The sequence below is a fragment of the Hibiscus syriacus genome, unplaced genomic scaffold (genome assembly GCF_006381635.1).
Source record: "Hibiscus syriacus cultivar Baekdansim isolate YM2019G1 unplaced genomic scaffold, ASM638163v2 tig00110435_pilon, whole genome shotgun sequence".
Classification (NCBI taxonomy): Eukaryota; Viridiplantae; Streptophyta; class Magnoliopsida; order Malvales; family Malvaceae; genus Hibiscus; species Hibiscus syriacus.
The window spans coordinates 547453-566147 of record NW_024062736.1 but is presented as its reverse complement, the minus strand read 5'-3'; the positions used below and the strand labels follow the sequence as shown (position 1 = coordinate 566147).

General features: G+C 35.7%; 2 protein-coding genes and 1 pseudogene across 2 annotated transcripts; all 3 read right to left on the bottom strand.

Moving 5' to 3' along the window:
* Positions 1-121: 121 nt before the first annotated feature.
* Positions 122-2592, bottom strand: LOC120125624 (annotated as a pseudogene).
* A 9401-nt stretch (positions 2593-11993) lies between these two features.
* On the bottom strand, positions 11994-12927 carry LOC120125590 (zinc finger protein AZF1-like). Its single transcript, XM_039143987.1, has one exon. The coding sequence runs from the start codon at positions 12814-12816 to the stop codon at positions 12043-12045; it is 774 nt and encodes a 257-aa protein (XP_038999918.1). The 5' UTR covers positions 12817-12927; the 3' UTR covers positions 11994-12042.
* Positions 12928-13994: 1067 nt separating this feature from the next.
* Positions 13995-15777, bottom strand: LOC120125589 (glucan endo-1,3-beta-glucosidase 1-like). Its single transcript, XM_039143986.1, has 3 exons — positions 15552-15777; positions 14352-15452; positions 13995-14242 (listed from the first exon to the last, which is right to left on the bottom strand). The coding sequence occupies exons 1-3, from the start codon at positions 15610-15612 to the stop codon at positions 14211-14213; spliced, it is 1194 nt and encodes a 397-aa protein (XP_038999917.1). The 5' UTR covers positions 15613-15777; the 3' UTR covers positions 13995-14210.
* Positions 15778-18695: the final 2918 nt, after the last annotated feature.

Here is an 18695-nt window from a genome sequence, read left to right as displayed (position 1 = left end):
GTTTCAATGCTTAAAATGATTATCCCTGCTTATACTGTAATGTGACAGTGAATGGAATTTTTGTTACAACTCAATCACCGGGCTATTCGATATGCGTCGCCTTCTTCTGTTTACTAGAAATAAAAAACCAATGAGGTGAACTGAACCACCTAGAAATGTCCGTTCCAATGTCCTACTGTCATTTTGTCACAATTTTAGAGTCAGCTAACGCATGTTCCAGTTCTGGTTAGTGCATGCCTTCTACTTGTCGAAGGGCTGGAAGTTGTTTCCTCAGCGTTGATTGAGCCAGGGCTCTCCGATGTATCCGAGCTGCTAGTTTCACCGTATTCCTTACCTGATAAAAGTTTCGAAAAGATCTTCGACATGACCAATCCTTTCATGCAGCAGCACTTTTGACGGCATCGTTTTGGCTTCTATCATTGCCTAATCTTAGAGTAGCAAGCTCCCCTCTCAAAGCCTTGAAGTCTTCAGCTGTTGGAACAGAATCCCAATCCTCTTCGGTGTTGGTTGTTGTTGACCTCGAGCTGATATGGGATTCTCCAGGGTGAAGGGCTCTAATGGAGCCTGGAAGTTCAGTTGTGCTATTGCCAGCATATGATGTAGCTCTTACTTGCTCAAAGAAGAGGACCTGCAAAACAACACGCAATGGGAGCCTCTTGTTTTGCATAGCGTGCGTGCACGCTTCAGGCGATAGCTTCCTGCAGTCCATCAACCTGCATATTCTCTTTCTCTCTCTTGCTGATTGCACGGTTTTCCTGTATTTAGAAGAAATGGTTAGCCTGCAATTATAGTGTAGTTCTTATAGAAACACATAAGTTCAAACTGCATTTTGATGTTGAAATAATTGAAATCGATAAACATGAATTATGGAACAGAAAGATGATTGAATTACCAACGTTAAAAACCAGAGAAGAAAAGGTTTGAAATTACCTTCAGATACATGTCAATGGCGTGGTAAAGTCCATCATGTGAAGGTCTTGAAAAGCTTGCTATACTAGCAGCAAGATTGACGAATTTTGAAGGAGATAAATTCGGATCTCGTGCGATTTCAGCTAGGTAACCCTCGATTAGCTTTGCTACCAAAACTTTAGAACCATCTGGTCCAAACTTGGGGTTTTGACTCTCCTCGAACTCATTTTCAATGTGGTCAATTCGAGAACTGTGAGTTGCAAACTCCTTAACTAAGTTATGAACTATGTCAACATCATATATTGTAGCTTCTCCAGCCGGAGCTCGAATTAGAAGATCAGTCACCGTGGCCTCGGGAAGCTGCTGACTGATTCTCCTTGTCAACTCATTTCTCTCCGTTTCTTCACAATCCAATAGAATGACTACCCTTAATAATATAAGCAAGAAGCTACAAGAAACAGTGCCTTTTTCAGCGGGCAGCAGCTGCACAATGGTTTCAACCAATGACTTAAACTTCACGAAATCATTATTCCAGATCATACCCTTGTTAAGACATGGAAATCTTCTCGACGTGTATGCGTTTAAGGATTCTCCGATTATATCACCTGGAACTCGGCCTTTTGCTTTAATTGTTGCTATCACACGCTTGTATAAATCAATATGAAGCTCACAGAGATCTTCTACCCACCAGTCCTTTGGGACCGTTTGCGGTTTCCTTACACCGTTCCATTGTGAACTATTTCCTTTATTCGATGGGAGCTTTTTCCTATTATAAGTGTAAGACCAATCCACCTTGGAAGCATCTATTGAAGCCTTGGAAGCTATGGAATCAAGGCAATGGCTAACCACCTTTAGTTTCTCGCACCATGGATGTAGAGATTTTGTGGTTTGAAGAACAATGATAGAATCTTTCCAGCTCCCGAATATACTTGAATTCAGGAAGACATCGATCTTATAGATAAGATTTCCTTTCTCAATGGTTTCGTACATCTCAAGGTACTCAGCCGCACATCGAGCTGCAACGACACTGTATGCATTGAGAGTGACTGTCATACCATAGCAAAACTTGGCACATATTTCGAAAGCAGCAGGTCCACCAGGTATATCCTGAATGTGAATTTCTCCCCTGTTCTCATCTTTTGATGTTGCCACCAGCTTCTGCAAGTGTGCGCATTTGGATAACAAGGGAAACTGCAGAAACATTGTTCGTTATTGATGTCAGCAACCATGATGTTTCGACCATTAACAGACACAAAAAGATGAAAATTTAGCATATAACCATTTATATCTCCCATGACAATCAAATCACATGCCCTTTGTATGATCATAGATTGACGGTGGGTTCATAGTTCCTACCTTATGCATATAGAATTTCACGTCCCCGATGTTAACGATCATGTCGGTTTCCAACTCAGTTGCAACATACCTGTTATTACAAATGTTTGTCCAGTTATATCAACAAAATATCCGTGGTTTAAATTCAAGTTTAAGAAACATGTTTGATCAGACTCGAATAACACTTACCTTGAAAGCACTATCAGATAAAAACAACTAGTTTTCATAAATGAGTGTATTAAACTCACCTAACGTTGTCTCCATCAGTCTGAAATGAATCAGGCTTAGATCCCAGTTTCATGAACTTCATCTTGATAACGAAAGATTTGAAGCCTTTTGTATTCTTTTTAGTACTCGAAAAGTTCGCCTGCTGTTAAATCTATAAACATTCCAAGGCAAAAATCAGTACCAAAATACTAACTGAGTTCCTCAATGTCAAATATATTTCAGTTTAAACACTAGGAAGGGATGGATCAAAGGAAAATCATGTATATTTCTTAGTATGATCAAACAAAATAAGGCCACCATAAAGGGGAGAATTAAGGGGTAACTGGTATTCTCACCTACAACATTACCAATAACTTTTGAGGTCCACAAAAATCTCTAAACCCCAAAACCCAGAATGAATCTTCAGTTCATTTTTTAAGGTAAAAAAATTGCAAGAAAAGGAAGAGAGTAGTATGAGTTGAAGAAACCAACATAAAGGGTTTACTCAAGTAATCATCAATTCCAATGAGATTGTTCCGAAGTAATAGAGATGAGAAAACTGGTAAATTTAATCCAGAAATGTGACACAAATATCAATCCAGGAACATGCCCATGTTCTTATCACCTAAACAAAGCACTAACAAACAACTGAACCAAATAATCAATACTCGGCTCAATAGAACACATCGTTTTTGGACTAAAACAATGAAATCTAATGACACAAGCAGTGGCATCACATCAACAAGATCATCGTATGTTTCATTGTGAATGGCAGAGAACAACAGAAGAGAAGCAGTCAAAACACTAAGAAATCCACCTCACCATGAAACAAAGTGGTCGACTCAAAAGCATTAGAATTGAGCATACCTGGTGGGTTCACTAGAAAAAGGAGCCTTAAAACGTTTAGTGCATAAAACAGCTACCTTATATGTGTGTGTGTCGTATCTTTTAAGCAAGGGACATCAAAGAAACACCAAATCAAATAATAATAATAAAAAAGTCCCATATAGCATAAAAACTACCAACCAGATATCACATCAACAAAGTTGGCTGATCGCCTCGCCTGATCCCCATCTTTTGACAGCCGAATCTCAGAATGTTCCCACTCCTTAACTAAATTTCTTACCCTCTTATCTTATGTATATTCTGATTTTAAATAAAAATCCAAACTTTTCGTAATACTATAAATAAAAACCCAAACTTTGACCACACTTCTTTTTTGGGTTTTGCAAAAAAGAAAGAAAAAAAGGTAAACTTTTAGTAATTCACTTGCTTTTAGAGTGGTCTGAGATGATAACAATCCACTGTTTAGTGCTTGTTTCTAAGATAACGACCCGTCCATCAATGAATCGTTTGCTATATTTTATACTATAATTTGATATATGAATGCATTTGTATTGTATTTATTTTGTTTTTTCTAGTATAATATATTTTTAGTACCATACTTTCATATGGAAATAATATAAATATGATACACATAATCAATTTTATTATTATTTCGCACGTTCTAAGAAAATTAAACAATCTTTCCAATGAAAATTTCCCTACTCGAAAGACGGACAAAGGACAGATATTCAACCTTAACTAGCAAATCTCTGTGTTTGTCCAACTGCCATTGCTGTAACCGAAAAGAAAATAATATATTTGCAGCAGACAGAGTTGATAAAGTTGAAGGCTTTGTGTTACTCAAAACTTTAGGTGATAATGGCAACGCACATGGCCTCGGATTCTCATGCTCTTCGTAAATCACATTGGGAGGTTTTGTTTTGACTTCAAATATTCTTTCAAATCTTTATAAACATCAAGTAAAATCGTGAATATTCCGAGTTTGATAACTTAAAAAGCAAGATCTTGGATCCTCCTGACATGTTTGTAAAGATATGTTCGTTGGCTTTAGCTTTCCAGATTCATAGTTTTAATGGAGAGAAAACTGAATAAATAAGAGAACTTTGGTAATGGTGGGTTCAATGAACCTTCTGCAGTTCATGCCGTTTATTCCTTCTGTGATTTACTCAATCTTTCAGAATCCGTCGCTTCAGTTCAGCTCTTTGGGTCAAATTGTATGGAAGATCCATGTACCATACCATTTTACCAGGTTTAGTCTCTATATTCAATGAACCTGTGATGAAATTGCATATACACATTAACACTTAATTTTATGGTTGCATAATTTTTTTAAATCCTTTAAAATATATAAAACTAAAATTATAATGTCTCATTATAACAAAAATCATTGTGATATATAAATTTTACTATGTACATGTTTATAATATGTAATTAAAGATTATCAATAGAAATTATAAAAAATAGTTAAATTATATATAAAATTTTAAATTTTTTAAAAGAGACGACTGCATGCCTGAATATGTACATAATTAAAGTAGTATTATATATATGGGAATTATTGAGGAAAGCGAGGACTGAGTATATTACATCACATGCAGTACCTAAATGAAGTTAATCAGCAAGCAAGGGAGCAAGTTTAACTAAGCTTCTGTCCAAATATTAGTCTTTGCATTGAATTATTAAAACCATGTTGTTTCACGTTAGGATTATCGAATTTAACCTAAGTCACCCAATTGTCACGTTCGAGCTTTTAAAACCAGTTCAGTCCAGCCCACCACTAAGAAAATCTTAAACATGAGCTGTGGGATTGAGTCATATCTTGTATGTATGTATGTACGTACGTACATATGTATATATGTATCAGAATTGAAAAGTAAACTTTTTAATATTTTAGACCAAATATTTGTAGACGAGTGCCGACCAAGTCAATAAATACACATATTATATATTACATGTGCCACAAACAAGGAAGATGAGAACCAAAAGTTTTGGGTTTAGTTAGGTTGCCCACGAGTATTTGTTGCTCGAATTATATTTTTAAAAAATAATCATTATTTCTTTAATTATTGAGATCATTTAATTTTTATAATAATTTTTATTAAATTTAAAATTATATAATTTTTTTGGTAGTTTTACGTCATAAGATGTAAATCATATAAACATATGTAGGGTGTAACATCCTAAATCAGGGCCAGTTACTAAATTGCAAATTTTAAAAACTATCTAAATCAGGGCCAGTTACTAAATTGCAAATTTTAAAAACTATGTGCCCAATTTTAAAACAAGTTAAAAGTTCAAGGACTTAAATAGGAATATTTCAGTATTGGATTAAATGATAATTATGTAAAGTTTGAAGGGTATAATGGTAATTTCATAAGAAAGATTTTTATTTCTCCTTTATATAAGATATATCACTTGGAAAAGGAAGGAAAAGAAAGAAAAGTCTAGAAAGATGGTTCAACTTGCTTCTTCTTCTTCCCGTGAGCTCAGTTGCAAGGTGGGTTTCCTATAAGTTGATTATTCCTTAATTTTATTATGGGTTTTGATTCTTTGGATAGTTAGAAAGCTTAAGGAAGTTTAAAGATAAGTAAAAACTCAAAGATAGATATGTTAGGAGAGATTAAGTAAATATATTTTTAAGTGAAATTGTGAATAAGAAGATTTAAATGAATTTGAAAGTTGAATTTGACTTGTCATAGGTGTGAATAAGATGTTATAAGTGTTAGAACTAAGTCTGGATTACGTGGAAAACTTAGGGTCTGTTTGTTTGCATGTAATTGGTTTTCTGGAAATTGAATTATGGAAAATGAATTACTATAATTTAAATTTGGAAAATGAATTACATTTCTGGAAAAAGTTTTCCGGAAAATGTTTTTCGTAAAATGAATTACATTTTTCTGAAAAATATCTGGAAAACGTTTTACGATGTTTGGAAGATGTTGTTTAAACCTTTTTTCCACTAGTTGATGAGTTTTTTTTAATTATTTATTACACATATTAAATATAATAAATAATATTATTTATCATAAAATTTAATATTATTATTTTAAAAATATTAAAATAATTTATTTTTTATTAAATATTATTTTTATAATTTTATTAATACAAATATTAATATTAGTATATTTTATTGAAATAAAAATATTATAAATTATATTAATTATTTATTAAAGTAATAGTGTTATATTATATTTTAAAAATATTAATTAGTATATTTTAAATATCTTTATTAAAATATTATTAGATTATTAGATTAATATTAAATATATAAATAATATTATTCATTATTAATAATTTAATAATATTATTTCTATGGAATTAATAAATAATATAAATTTTATTAATAATTTATTATATATTTTAAAATAAAAATAATCTTTATTATTATAATATAATTGATTGTTTATTATAATATTAAAAATATAATATTATATTATTAGAAATATTAATAAATATATTTTAAAAATTTTAAAAATTAATATTTTGATTAAAATGTTATTAAAATATTTTATTAATAGTAAATTCATAAAATATAATTATTTTGAGTATTTATTATTTGCAGTGAAAAGTTCGGAAAATGACTTACGGAAAATTAGACCGTAAGTTATTTTCCAGAAAAACACAAAGGAAATTCTGTTGACCAGGAAAATGTTTTACGTTGACCAACCAGTTTTCCTCCAACCAAACACTGGAAAACATTTTCCGAAAAACGAATTACGTGAAACAAACATGAGATTTCAGGTAAAACCAATTTCGTAATTGGTTTCCCCCCAAACAAACAGACCCTTAGTAAATTTCTTAGTTTCAAGAATTGGAATGAGATGTTCAAGTTTTTAAAGTGTTAAGAAGTTAAAGGATAGTAAAAATGGTTGTAGTTGAGTTTGGTGGTATGAAAGGGGCTTTAGTATGGAATTTGTTGTGAAGTGTTGATGATTTTTCGGGTGAAATGTCATGTTCTGTGCAAGGGATACCGATACCCTATGAATGATTATCGATACCCTAAGACCAATTTTGAAGAACATTTTCATGAGGTATCGATACCTAAAGGAGGGGTACCGATACCATCAGGCACGTATCAATACTAGCAAATGTCGAATTTAATTTGGGTATCGATACCCCAGTAGTGTACTGATACCCTCCTAAAAGGAAAATATGAATTTTTCTCATTAAGTTAGCTTAAGTTATTAGCATCGAATTATAATGTTTAGGCTTCTGATAATCATCTTGGAAATTATACTTATGTAGATACTAAGCCTAAACAAGTTACAAAACATTTGGCAAGTAAGATCGATCGAGGGAAAGATAAGAGATCGGTATTGACTAGTGAGGTCAGGTGAGTGCATACCAGTGGCATATGGTGTTTATATGACTTGCAATGAGTCTATTTCCTATAGTAGTATGCATGAAGTCATGAACATGATCATGTGTTTGATATAAGTATATATGATTATATGTATTACATGAGTTGTGTGAATAACATGATTTGTATGTATGCATGCCTATATCTGTTGATGTGGTTTGTATGTACTACATGATTCATGTAGAATACTATTATGTGATAATAAGAGAATATAAAATAAGTTATGTAACTATATAATTACAAGAGACAAGCCATGTGATAAGATATATGTAAATATATGACGATGGAAAGACATAAGAAAACAAACTATAAACTATATGATAATGAAATTACGAGACTATATGAGAATAGTTTATAAATTAGAGGACATGAACATAGATAATGATATGAATCTATAAGATAAGCGATGTAGGGAATATATATATATATTTAACGGAAACTAGGAAATAGGAGTTATAGGGTAAAGAAATATAAAGCTTGGTGAGAAGATGATAGGAATTGTGTGGAACTGTACGAAATAAATAGATTAACTTAGTACATAAATAAAATGAGATAAGCGATATAAATTATATGTTATGGTATAGGTTATATGATATGTATAAATTCAAGATATTATTATAAATCATGTGACATGGTATAAATAATTATGTGAGTAAATGGAAAAGTGAGACAAGATAAGTATGTACTTATAGGATAATATGAGAGTATGTGAATATGTAGTATAACTCTATGAGGAAGACTTAGGTTTTATATGATATAGGCATAAAAATGAAACTAAGATATAATTATGTTCAATTATTGGATGAGATGAGTATATGACATTATTATATGGATTATAGAAAGAGTATACATGAATACAAGTGTAACAACAACAACAACAACAACAAAACCCTATTCCCATATGTAATGGGGTAAGGGGGAGTAGGGTAGTAGGTTGTCCCCCAACGCCAGGTTCAGAGCAGCTTCCATGAGGACCTCCGGCAGTCAAAAAATTAAAAATAAAGATAAAATACAATGCATACTTAAATAAATAAATAAAATACGTAGTTGAACAATCTTCATATGCAGTCCTCATATGCACGTCTGTAATGGTAAGTAATCCCTGCAAATGAATCCCTGTATAAAAATATCTGCATATAGACAGAAACGTAAGACCCTGCCAAAATTATAAAGAGGAAACATGTTGAGCAGTATACACAAAATTCAACGATAGCAGGCTTCGAGAAGGGATAAAGTCAAATGGGTTAGAACCTAAACTAAGGCAACACTACTCCGCTACCTTAGTTCTAGGCCTTCATAAATTCCAATGACAGAAATGTATAAAAAGTATAAGTAATGAAATTACTACAAAGGCATTAAAAGAAGACAAAGATGATACACGGATGTGACTCGCCCTACTCGGCTACCCTGGTCTTTAGTATAATTTCCTATCAGAGGTCATGTCATCGGTAAGGGCTAAATCCTTCAAATCAGATCTCAAGCAGTCTTCCCATTTCCGCCTTGGTCTACCTCTCCTTCTGGTACCGTCGACTGTAATCGACTCTACCCTCCTAACCGCATCCGATGGTTGTCGTCTTTGGACATGCCCAAACCACCGTAGTCTTCCCTCCCTCAATTTTTCAGATACAAGCACCACCCCCAAGGACATCCTAATAGCAGAGTTTGGTGTCATGTCCCACAGTGTCCTACCACATACCCATCGAAGCATTCTCATTTCTACGACCTCCATCTTCCTTACGTGATCTTTCTTGATAGCCCAACATTCTGATCCATACAGCAGCGCTGGTTTTATTGCCATTCTATAAAATTTTCCCTTAAGTTTTAGAGGTACCTTCTTGTCACACAAAACTCCAGTAGCAGCCCTCCACTTTAGCCATCCCGCCTTTATACGGTGAGAAACGTCTTCATCTACACCCCCATCTTTACGTATCATAGACCCTATGTACTTGAAACAATCCTTTGAGGGGAGAACGTGTCCTTCTATGCATATTTCTACATCTTCATCGTTTTGGTTCCCACTGAAGTTTGAACATAAATACTCTGTCTTTTCAATATTGATCCTTAGACCTTTTTCTTCCAAAGCTGTTTTCCAAGTATACAATCTACTATTCAACTCAGTTTTAGTTTCAGCCACTAAGACAATGTCGTCAGCGAAAAGCATACACCATGGCACACCGTCTGGTGTCGCACAATAGATGTCGTCCATAATCAAAGCGAAGATGTAAGGGCTAAGAGCCGACCCTTGGTGGAGTCCGATTTCCACGGGAATGCCTCGGTGTCACCAACTGTAGTCCTGACATAGGTAGTAGATCTACAGTACATATCACGAATCGTGCGCGATATAAGCAGTTGGGATCCGTCTAGTTTCCAATGTCTTCCAGATCGTATCGCGGGGAACGCTATCATACGCCTTCTCAAGGTCAATGAACGCCATGTGAAGACCTCTATTTTTTTCCCTATATTTCTCCATAAGCCGTCGAAGTAGATGAATCGCCTTCGTAGTAGACCTGCCTGGCATAAAGCCAAATTGGTTTTCTGAAACCCTAGTAACCTGTCTCAACCTAGCCTCTATCACCCTTTCCCATAGCTTCATGGTATGGCTGAGTAGTTTAATACCTCTGTAGTTCCCACAACATTGGGGATCGCCTTTATTCTTATAGATTGGTATCACCGTAGACTCTCTCCACTCCTCTGGCATCTTGGCAGTCTCTAGAATAATATTAAAGATGTTGGTCAACCACTTAACTCCCTCTTCTCCTAGTGCCAACCACACAGTGATAGGAATTTGATCTGGACCGACAACTTTGTCCCTTCCCATCTTTCTAAGAGCCATTTTGACTTCCTCAAACCCAATCTTACTTGTAGGGCAGTCAATGACTGTTGTATGATGGTCGGCTGACCATCAACGTACTATCTCTACAGGGAGAGGCACCGTCATTAAATAAGCCAAAGAAGTAACTACCCCAAACCCTCTTAATATCATGATCTTTCACTAAGAGGACACCATTGTTGTCCTTAATAAACCTAATGCTACCTAGATCCTTTTTCCTATTCTCCCTGGATTTTGCAAGCCTGAAGATGCCGTTTTGACCTTCCTTAGTGTCTAATCTCTTGTACATTTCCTCGTATGCCTTATCCTTTGCTTTAGCCACCATTTTCTTGGCTTCCCGCTTTGCCTCCTTGTATCTTTGTTTAGCTTTCGATCTTTCTTCGTCGTCAGTGCATTGTAACAACTCCTTGAAGCAAGTTTGCTTTGTCTTCACCTTAGTTTGGACTTCGTCGTTCCACCACCACGATTCTTTATGTTCCTTGACCTTCCCTGTCGACAACCCAAGGGTGTTTTTGCCTACCTCTCTGATGGAATCTGCCATATTTTTCCATAACAAATCTGCATTTTTTGAGTTTGGTATAGTTGGCAATGCCAAGAGTCGAGGGATTACAGTGGTCCTTCGGGACATAGTGGTCCTTCGGGACAAATATTCAGTGCCCCTAGTGAGAATTATACGAGCTGTGGTGACAGCATACGTGCACAACCTCAATAGACTCACATATCTTTAGTTCTCAAAAGTGTACATGGGCTAAACAAAGAAATAACATAAAGAAATATTGTATGATATTATATGTTTCATTTGTGAAAAGTATAATATAAAGTTCTTCAAAGATTAAGATCAAATTATATGCTCTAAATGGATTAATGATAGTAATAATGTCAATAAAGCGACTAAAATAATGATTATATGTGTTAATGTATATAATTGGTTATATGAAATTGTATATGATGTTTGTGTTATATTATTATATGAATTGTGAAATGTTCATGCATTATTAAGTATATAAGGTTCATATTATTCTTGTTTTATGCCTCACTAAGTCAACAACTTAGCGTGTGAGTGTTTCACACGTAGGTTCTGGAAAGCGAGAAGAGAAGCTAAGTGGAGTAAGACATGTCAACATCTCCTTTACGAAGTTCAAATCAGTAAAGAATTTTGAATCATGTGTACCTTGTTATATTTAGTTGGCATATACTAAGAGAATTGTATTGTATATGCTCTGATTTGGTTTTGTAAAACCAAATGTTTTAATGAAAATTATTCATCTTCCTGAAATATGGATTTAAATTTTATTAATTTGTAAGGAAAATGTTTTGAAAAGTCAATGTGACACATAGAATTCGGAATCGGGTTGAATGCGGGTTGGGGATGTTACATAGGACGAGTCGAGGTATATCATAATATTTAATCTTCATTCAACCAAACAAAATTTTTATAATTCAATCAATCCTCAGTAGATAAACAATACCGAAAGAGTTTAGAATAAATAACGATGAACATGCAAATTAAATTGGAAAAAATAAAATAAACAACAACAAAGTCCACTCCAATCATTCACCGAATCCAAATCTGATCTTTTACAATATCATTCAATAAACGTGGTGGTCGCAGTGGTTTGCCGTCGGCGGAAGGGCTCTCCACCTCCTCATCGTTGCCGGAAAATTTATTTTTCCGATGAACATCTTCAATACTAGTTTCCTCGGGGGCAGCAGGTAAATTCAAGTCAAAGTCACGTTGACTTTGGCTCGATGATTTAACACCATCGCTACCGCTGTTATTGTTGCTGCTGCTGCCGGTGCCAGCATCGTAGTGGCATCGTTTATGTCCTCCCAAGGCTTGACCAGACGAAAACGTCTTGTAACAGATCGTACACGTGTGAGTCTTGCCACCTTGGTTGTTCACCATGGGAGGAGTTGAATTTCTAGTCGTCGTGGCTATGACGGAACCGGAAGCAGAGAATTTATCTTCAGCAGAAGCGGTGGTGGTAGGGTGTCCGTCAGCTCCAATGACAAGTTTCCGGTGACTGGACTTGTGTCCACCTAAAGCTTGATAAGTCGGAAATGCTTTGTTACAAACTTTACACTTGTAATGATTGAGGGAGATTTTCGCGGCGGCAGAGGGGTTGTTTCTGGTAGTGGCGGTGGTTCCCTGAGCCAGCATGAGAAGGCAAAGAGCTAAGTATTCTTCTTCTGTAGGTGGGTTTTCAATTCTGGGTCGTTTCGTTCTTTTCCTCTTAGTCCATGGCTCAACATAGTGGAGGTCCACCATGTCATCATGATGGAGCAGTGGAGGTGCTGAAGTTGGAGAATTCAACGTTTCAAGAGCCATCGACGAGACGTTTTTCTCTTGGTTTTGAGTAAGAAGGAATGATTTTTATATTGGAAGGAACAAGGAATATAAAAGAAGGATGGAAGGAAAGTGCTTGAGAGAAAATAGTCTGAAGATATGTTAGCACGTCGTCGTCCATTGGGTGAATGAAGTGTGGATTGGGTTACTAATTACCATAGTTTTATTAATAAAAGCAAATGGTGACTTAATTACTCCACTATTTTCAAGTCAAAAACCAGGACTTGGTCTATTCTTCAACTTTCCTGCTCTTTTTCCAGCAGTAATTTGAACAGGAGCCTTCTATAGGTGAGTTGGTAAAAGTATTTCCAAATTTTCTCTCTTTTTATGTGTAGTGCCGTGGAAACATGAGAGATTGGTGTGTCTAGCGTTTGTATCGTGTTTGCCACAGCAGAAGTGGGAACTCGATGACTTTGCTTTTTGGTTTGATTTTGATAGTGTGGCGTATCAATCGGTAACCGCGGCTGCGACTTTTGCTAGTTGGTTGAGTCATCGCGAAATTTCTTGGGTGGTCCACCTGTCCATGAACAGGTGAGTGAAAAGCGGGGGAGAAGCTGCTAGCCCACGAGAAACCGTGCAATGTGTAGGCCAAGGACTAGCTAGCCTGCTCGACGTCGATCACTGACCATTACATTAATTAACTTAGCTTAACTAAAAGATCGGGCTATTTATCTCTTACTCTCCGGCATTATCTCATCAAATAAGTGATAAGCACAAAGTTTTTCTAACATGATGGTCATTATCTCGATATAGGAACTTCAAAGTATAGATAGTGAAATTTATTGCTATAACAAAAGGTTAATTTAAAGTTATTCCAATACACTTGAAATGCATGAAAATGACAGGTTTGCTGAAATCCAAGTCAAGACGTAGGCTTGTTATAATTGTTTTTTGTTGTATCTATTTATGAATGTTTAATGCTTTGAATAAGTTGGCCGGCTACTAATTGGTAGCTCATAGAGGTAGAGAGCAACACCCCGACTGACCAAGTCATGTTGTTGGTTGTTGCCAACGAGTCGATGACATTCAGTACATGGCCCGGGGCCGGCCACTTTATGGTTCGGTAGTAGTACGGCACCACATGGCAGCTATGTTTAGCTAGTGTCGAAAATAAAAGGGCAATGAGATTTTAACTAAAGAGATCAAGCAAAGAAAAACGGTTTCAAGGCAAAAGGGCATATGGAATCATATTAAAAAAGTCTTGCAAATTTCTCAAAGGATACCACAGAACTAAAGAAACAGAATCTTTAAGTCCTACTCCGTACTAAGCTAACCACTAAGAATAAAAGGCAAAAAGAAAGAGACAAATTCGCCCTGGAATCAGACCCCACAGATATCCCAGTTTGTGCTGAAACAAACCCAACATTTTCCATTGTTCAGCTGAGATCAAACCGACATTGAAGAAAACCTGAAACGAACATGAAATCATGTTGTAATTAAACAACTCTCAAAAGAAATCAAGGCAAGAGAGCTTAAATTTAAGTGAAAACTAATTTTATAGGTTAAGTGTAATTTACTCGGGTCAGCATTGATGATCATAGCAGTGCCACCAAAATTGCAAGTTCCACCATCCCTCTTGGTCTTCTGCCAGTAACTGTTGAAAGCATAAGAAGCATGAGCGACCATGGTGTCTGGATAGAAACAGTTCTCGTTTGTCATAAGTTCTTTACAATCAGCACCGCCTTCACCACAAGCGTAGTCCATTGCTTCCTGTAGAGTATCGGAAGGAACACTAGGCTTAGCCACACACCAAAGCTTTTGTTGCATCATCTCCGTCTGCGGTGCTGGTGCAGTGTCGTCATAGGCTGGATTACAAGGAGGCAAATGGAAGCCAGTAGGTGAGCTGGCAGGCACAAACGGCGAAGGCAGCTCTGGAGCAACGGCGAAGGAAAATAGCGGTGGAGAATCAACAGGGAAGGAAAATGGAGGCGGTGAAACGGTGGGGAATTGTGGAGGATGAGGCTTTTTGGCTACATTGGCAGTGGTTTCTGGTGACGGGGTTGGTCTAGCTGGGAAGGCTGAGAGCTTCCTGCTTATGGAGGATTTCACCTTTTGACCGCAGACTACCACATTGACCTTTGTAAGCATAAGAGATCCAAACTTTTTCATGAAATCCAGGTGGGAATATAGTAGTATTAAAGAGGAAGATAAATTTGGAGGCACAATTATGGAGTAAGTGGAGTTTGTGTTTTGGAAGAACTCCAACATAGATTTAATGACATTCTTAGCTAAACCATCACTAAAAAGAGCAGAGTTTTGCATCAAACATTTGGAAGAGAAAGCGGTTGAAACTTTGATATCTTTCTCTAGACCCCACCTTGTAAGAGAGTGATAAATGTTCTTAATAGATGGCAAATAAAAACCCAAACTTTCTTCTTCATCAATCTGACAGAGAAAGGTTTCACCCACAAGAATGGTAGTGATTTTGGTAGCTGGAAAGTGAGCTAGAACATGGACTCTGAGCCAACTCTCAGCCTTCAAAACACTGCTAGAGACCTCCCTGAGGACATTGCCATTCACATGAACTGCTATAGGAAGATCATCGTGAGATAATGCGTGAATAACCTCTGCACTTGTTTCATAAAGCTTAAGGTATTCGATAGATTCTTGACCTGCGCCTGCAAAAAGAGGAACACAAAATGTTTTCAAAAGACGAAAATGTACAACAGAAAGAGCCCACATTCATAAGGTTTGATTTGCAAGCTTCATGTACATACCAGTAAGACCCAGAAAACAGAAAAAGAACAAGCAGATGGTCATTAACCCCATCTTCAACATTTTTTTCAGCTTAGAGAAGTGAAGGGTTCAAGCAAGAAATGCAAGAAGAGATCTGCAAAATCTTGGTGCCCCAGATGTATTACGCTACAACATCTACATTGAAATAGAAGGGTCAAATTTTTAGCACTGGGGAGCGTGGAAACCAAAGAAAAAACTGTGCGTTAGTGGTGTGGGAAGAGTGAGCTTTTGTAGCAACCACCGCACCTCACCCCACAACATGCTCTGTATATTTTGTTACTGCGAAGTTCAATGACAAACTTATTCTAAAACGACGTCGATTTAATGGGGGTTCGGGCACGTGAAGTGGACAAGAAAGAACAAAAAGTGGTTCAGTGATTGGTGGCAGAGTGTGGGGGCCAATAAACGATCAGACGGCTGAGACCGCCTTCATGAGGGGAAATTGATGATCTTTGATCTCACCAGTATTACTGTTTGCTTCCTCAAATTCCAACTTTTTCTGTGTTTTAGTGCTCTGACTAGCTCCCTACAGGCATGCTGATACATGTAAATTGTAATGGCTACTGGCTAGTTCTATTGACTATGGCATTTCATGGGCCATGATTTGATGGTAGCTGAAGCAAAATGAGACCCAATCTTGGTGGTCCAACGGCCTTTAATGATGTGAATCAAAACCAAAATTGCAGTTTAATTTTGTTGGTACATATAGATTCGGCCTCATGTGAGTGGGCCTTTAATCCAATTTGGCGGCGTGGAATTCAATAAACTGAGTAGGTAGATCATAGATTTCGTATGTTTTTTTATTTAGTGTCACTCAGTTAAATATGAACGTGATGATTATATGTTATTAGTAGCTTTGCCCTTTGAATAATATTTGGAGAGTCTGAGACCCACACTGCTTTTAGAACACAGGGGAACCAGAAGGGAATAAAGGGAAAATGGCGCATTTGCCTTGTGAATCAAATATTCCCTTGGGATGTGAAGAAAAAGAAAAGGAAAAATAAATAAATTTTCGTGTCTTCCACTCCATGTACCATTTTGGTCGGCTCTCTTACACTCTTACTTCAAACACTTGTCTAAAGCAATTAATTTCAGACAATAAAGGTCATGAGGAATTTTAGAGTGTCATTTACCCATTTTCTTCTATTGTAAGCATCTGTAATTAATTTTGACAATCAGTGGAAACATATTATGTTGTGTGTTATTTTTACGTTTTAGTCAAAATTAAGATTCTTTTTTTGTCAATATGATATTTTGCGATGTTTTGGAGTACAGATGAATTAACGTGCAGACATACTTTAGAAATGAATAAATAATTGGGGTTAACTTTGTTCACGTCAATGAATCGTGGATGGGATGGCCTTGGTCCCCTTATTAACTGGTTAGATTATATTTTAGTCCCTCGTTACTATAAATACTGGTATATAATTTAAGCCTTTTAGTTATCTACCGAATTAAAAAATTACATTATTGACCCTTCATAAAAAACTAATCATTTAATCTCATTCCATTTGGATTAAAACTTTAAAATTTGATCTCTTTTTTCTTCCACAAAATTTCCAACTTCATCGGCACAACGAATCCATACCAAATGCTAATGCTGTTGAAGAGAGAGGATGGACCAAAATGCGAATGGTTATTAAGTGGGGACCCGCAACAAAAAAGACAAATTGTCCTTATGCGTATAGACCCCATGACCAATCCCAGTCAATTTGCCAGCTTTTTTTTAAGTAGAGAACAACTAAACAACGCAACCATTTCTCCTTGTTCAAAGTGGCTTATAAATTTTGGTATTTTCAACACCCCCTCCAAAAGGAAGTGCGGCGTTTTTATCAAACTATGCTATTTTCAGAGATTAAATGAAAAAATGGCAAGACTTAAATTCAAAAGCCGGAAAATCATAAATGATTGGATATATTTTTATACATGCAACATTTAAATTTAGAAAATATTATTAATAGAAAATAACTTCAGTGACAAAAAATACCTTATAATATACGAATTTAACTAACTTTTTTAGATTTGTCAAAATGACCAACAAATTCGCAACACAGTTTCCAATTTCGCAACGCGAATATGTAAATTCGCAACGCAAAAGTCAAATTCGCAACTGAATTTCAAATTCGCAACGCGAATTTAATTTCGCAACAGGTTTTAGTTTCACAACTCAAATGTTTTGGGTATATAACAACGCATCAGTAGCAACTCATAACCTAAATCTCTAAATCGCAACTCATTCCATCTCCATCTATCACTCTCTCCGGCGACATCCGTTCTTAAATCCAACGACATCCTTCCCCATCTCTATTTTTTTTTTACATAATTTTATTTCTATATAATTTTTCAATGATTTCTCTCTCAAATTATCAACTATCAACTTAATAAAGGTATGTTTTTCTCTAAGTTAGTGATGATATCTAGTTTATAGCTCGTTTGTTTAGTAAATTAATTTACATTTTTTAGAATGGAATCATCTAATGTTGATCATGTTTGGATATATCTGTGTTTTGGAGGGTCATGAGAGAATGTTCTTGGTGTTTTACAATATGTGCCTTTACCCATGAATCTTCAACTAAAATTGTCATTAAAAAAGTTAACTTATGAAACTCTAATGTTACGTGTTGCAAAGAAATTGAATTTAGAGACTCTAAGTGGATTTAGGCTATCTTATCTGAGAAAAGGTAAAGTTTATTTGTTAACCGGCAATGAAGATGTTGAACGATTCATTGCTTACATTAGTGTTTCGCAAGAAGATGATGTTACATTGTATGTTGTTGAACCTAGAAGTAGTGAAGTTGGGTCAGTAGTGGGTAGTAATAAACTAAGTTCTTCAACCCAAAATTTAATGGTTCCACCACAATTTCATCACCAAGCAAATTTTGTTTCACCACATTTACAATTCCAAATACAATATCAAACACAATCTCAAAACCCACAACCTTTTCCTAATCCAAATCCCAATCAACTTTCAGCACCAAATTCTGATTTTCGTATTGACCAGTTAGACGATTATGAGCCAACATAAAAAATTGTGAGTACTAGTCAGTATTCGAAATTTGATCTTGGTCAATACCCGGACTTTGATCTTGGTTAATACTCAGATTTTGATGATGTGATGAAATAAG

What these genes read in the sequence shown, in the direction of transcription:
- LOC120125590 (XM_039143987.1), bottom strand. Translation starts at nt 12,816, where the DNA reads ATGGCTCTTGAAACGTTGAATTCTCCAACTTCAGCACCTCCACTGCTC.
- LOC120125589 (XM_039143986.1), bottom strand. Translation starts at nt 15,612, where the DNA reads ATGTTGAAGATGGGGTTAATGACCATCTGCTTGTTCTTTTTCTGTTTT. An exon ending in CTGTTTTCTGGGTCTTACTG is followed by an intron (nt 15,453 to 15,551) that starts GTATGTACATGA and finishes CTCTTTTTGCAG; the next exon opens with GCGCAGGTCAAGAATCTATC. An exon ending in GATCATCAATGCTGACCCGA is followed by an intron (nt 14,243 to 14,351) that starts GTAAATTACACT and finishes TGTTCGTTTCAG; the next exon opens with GTTTTCTTCAATGTCGGTTT.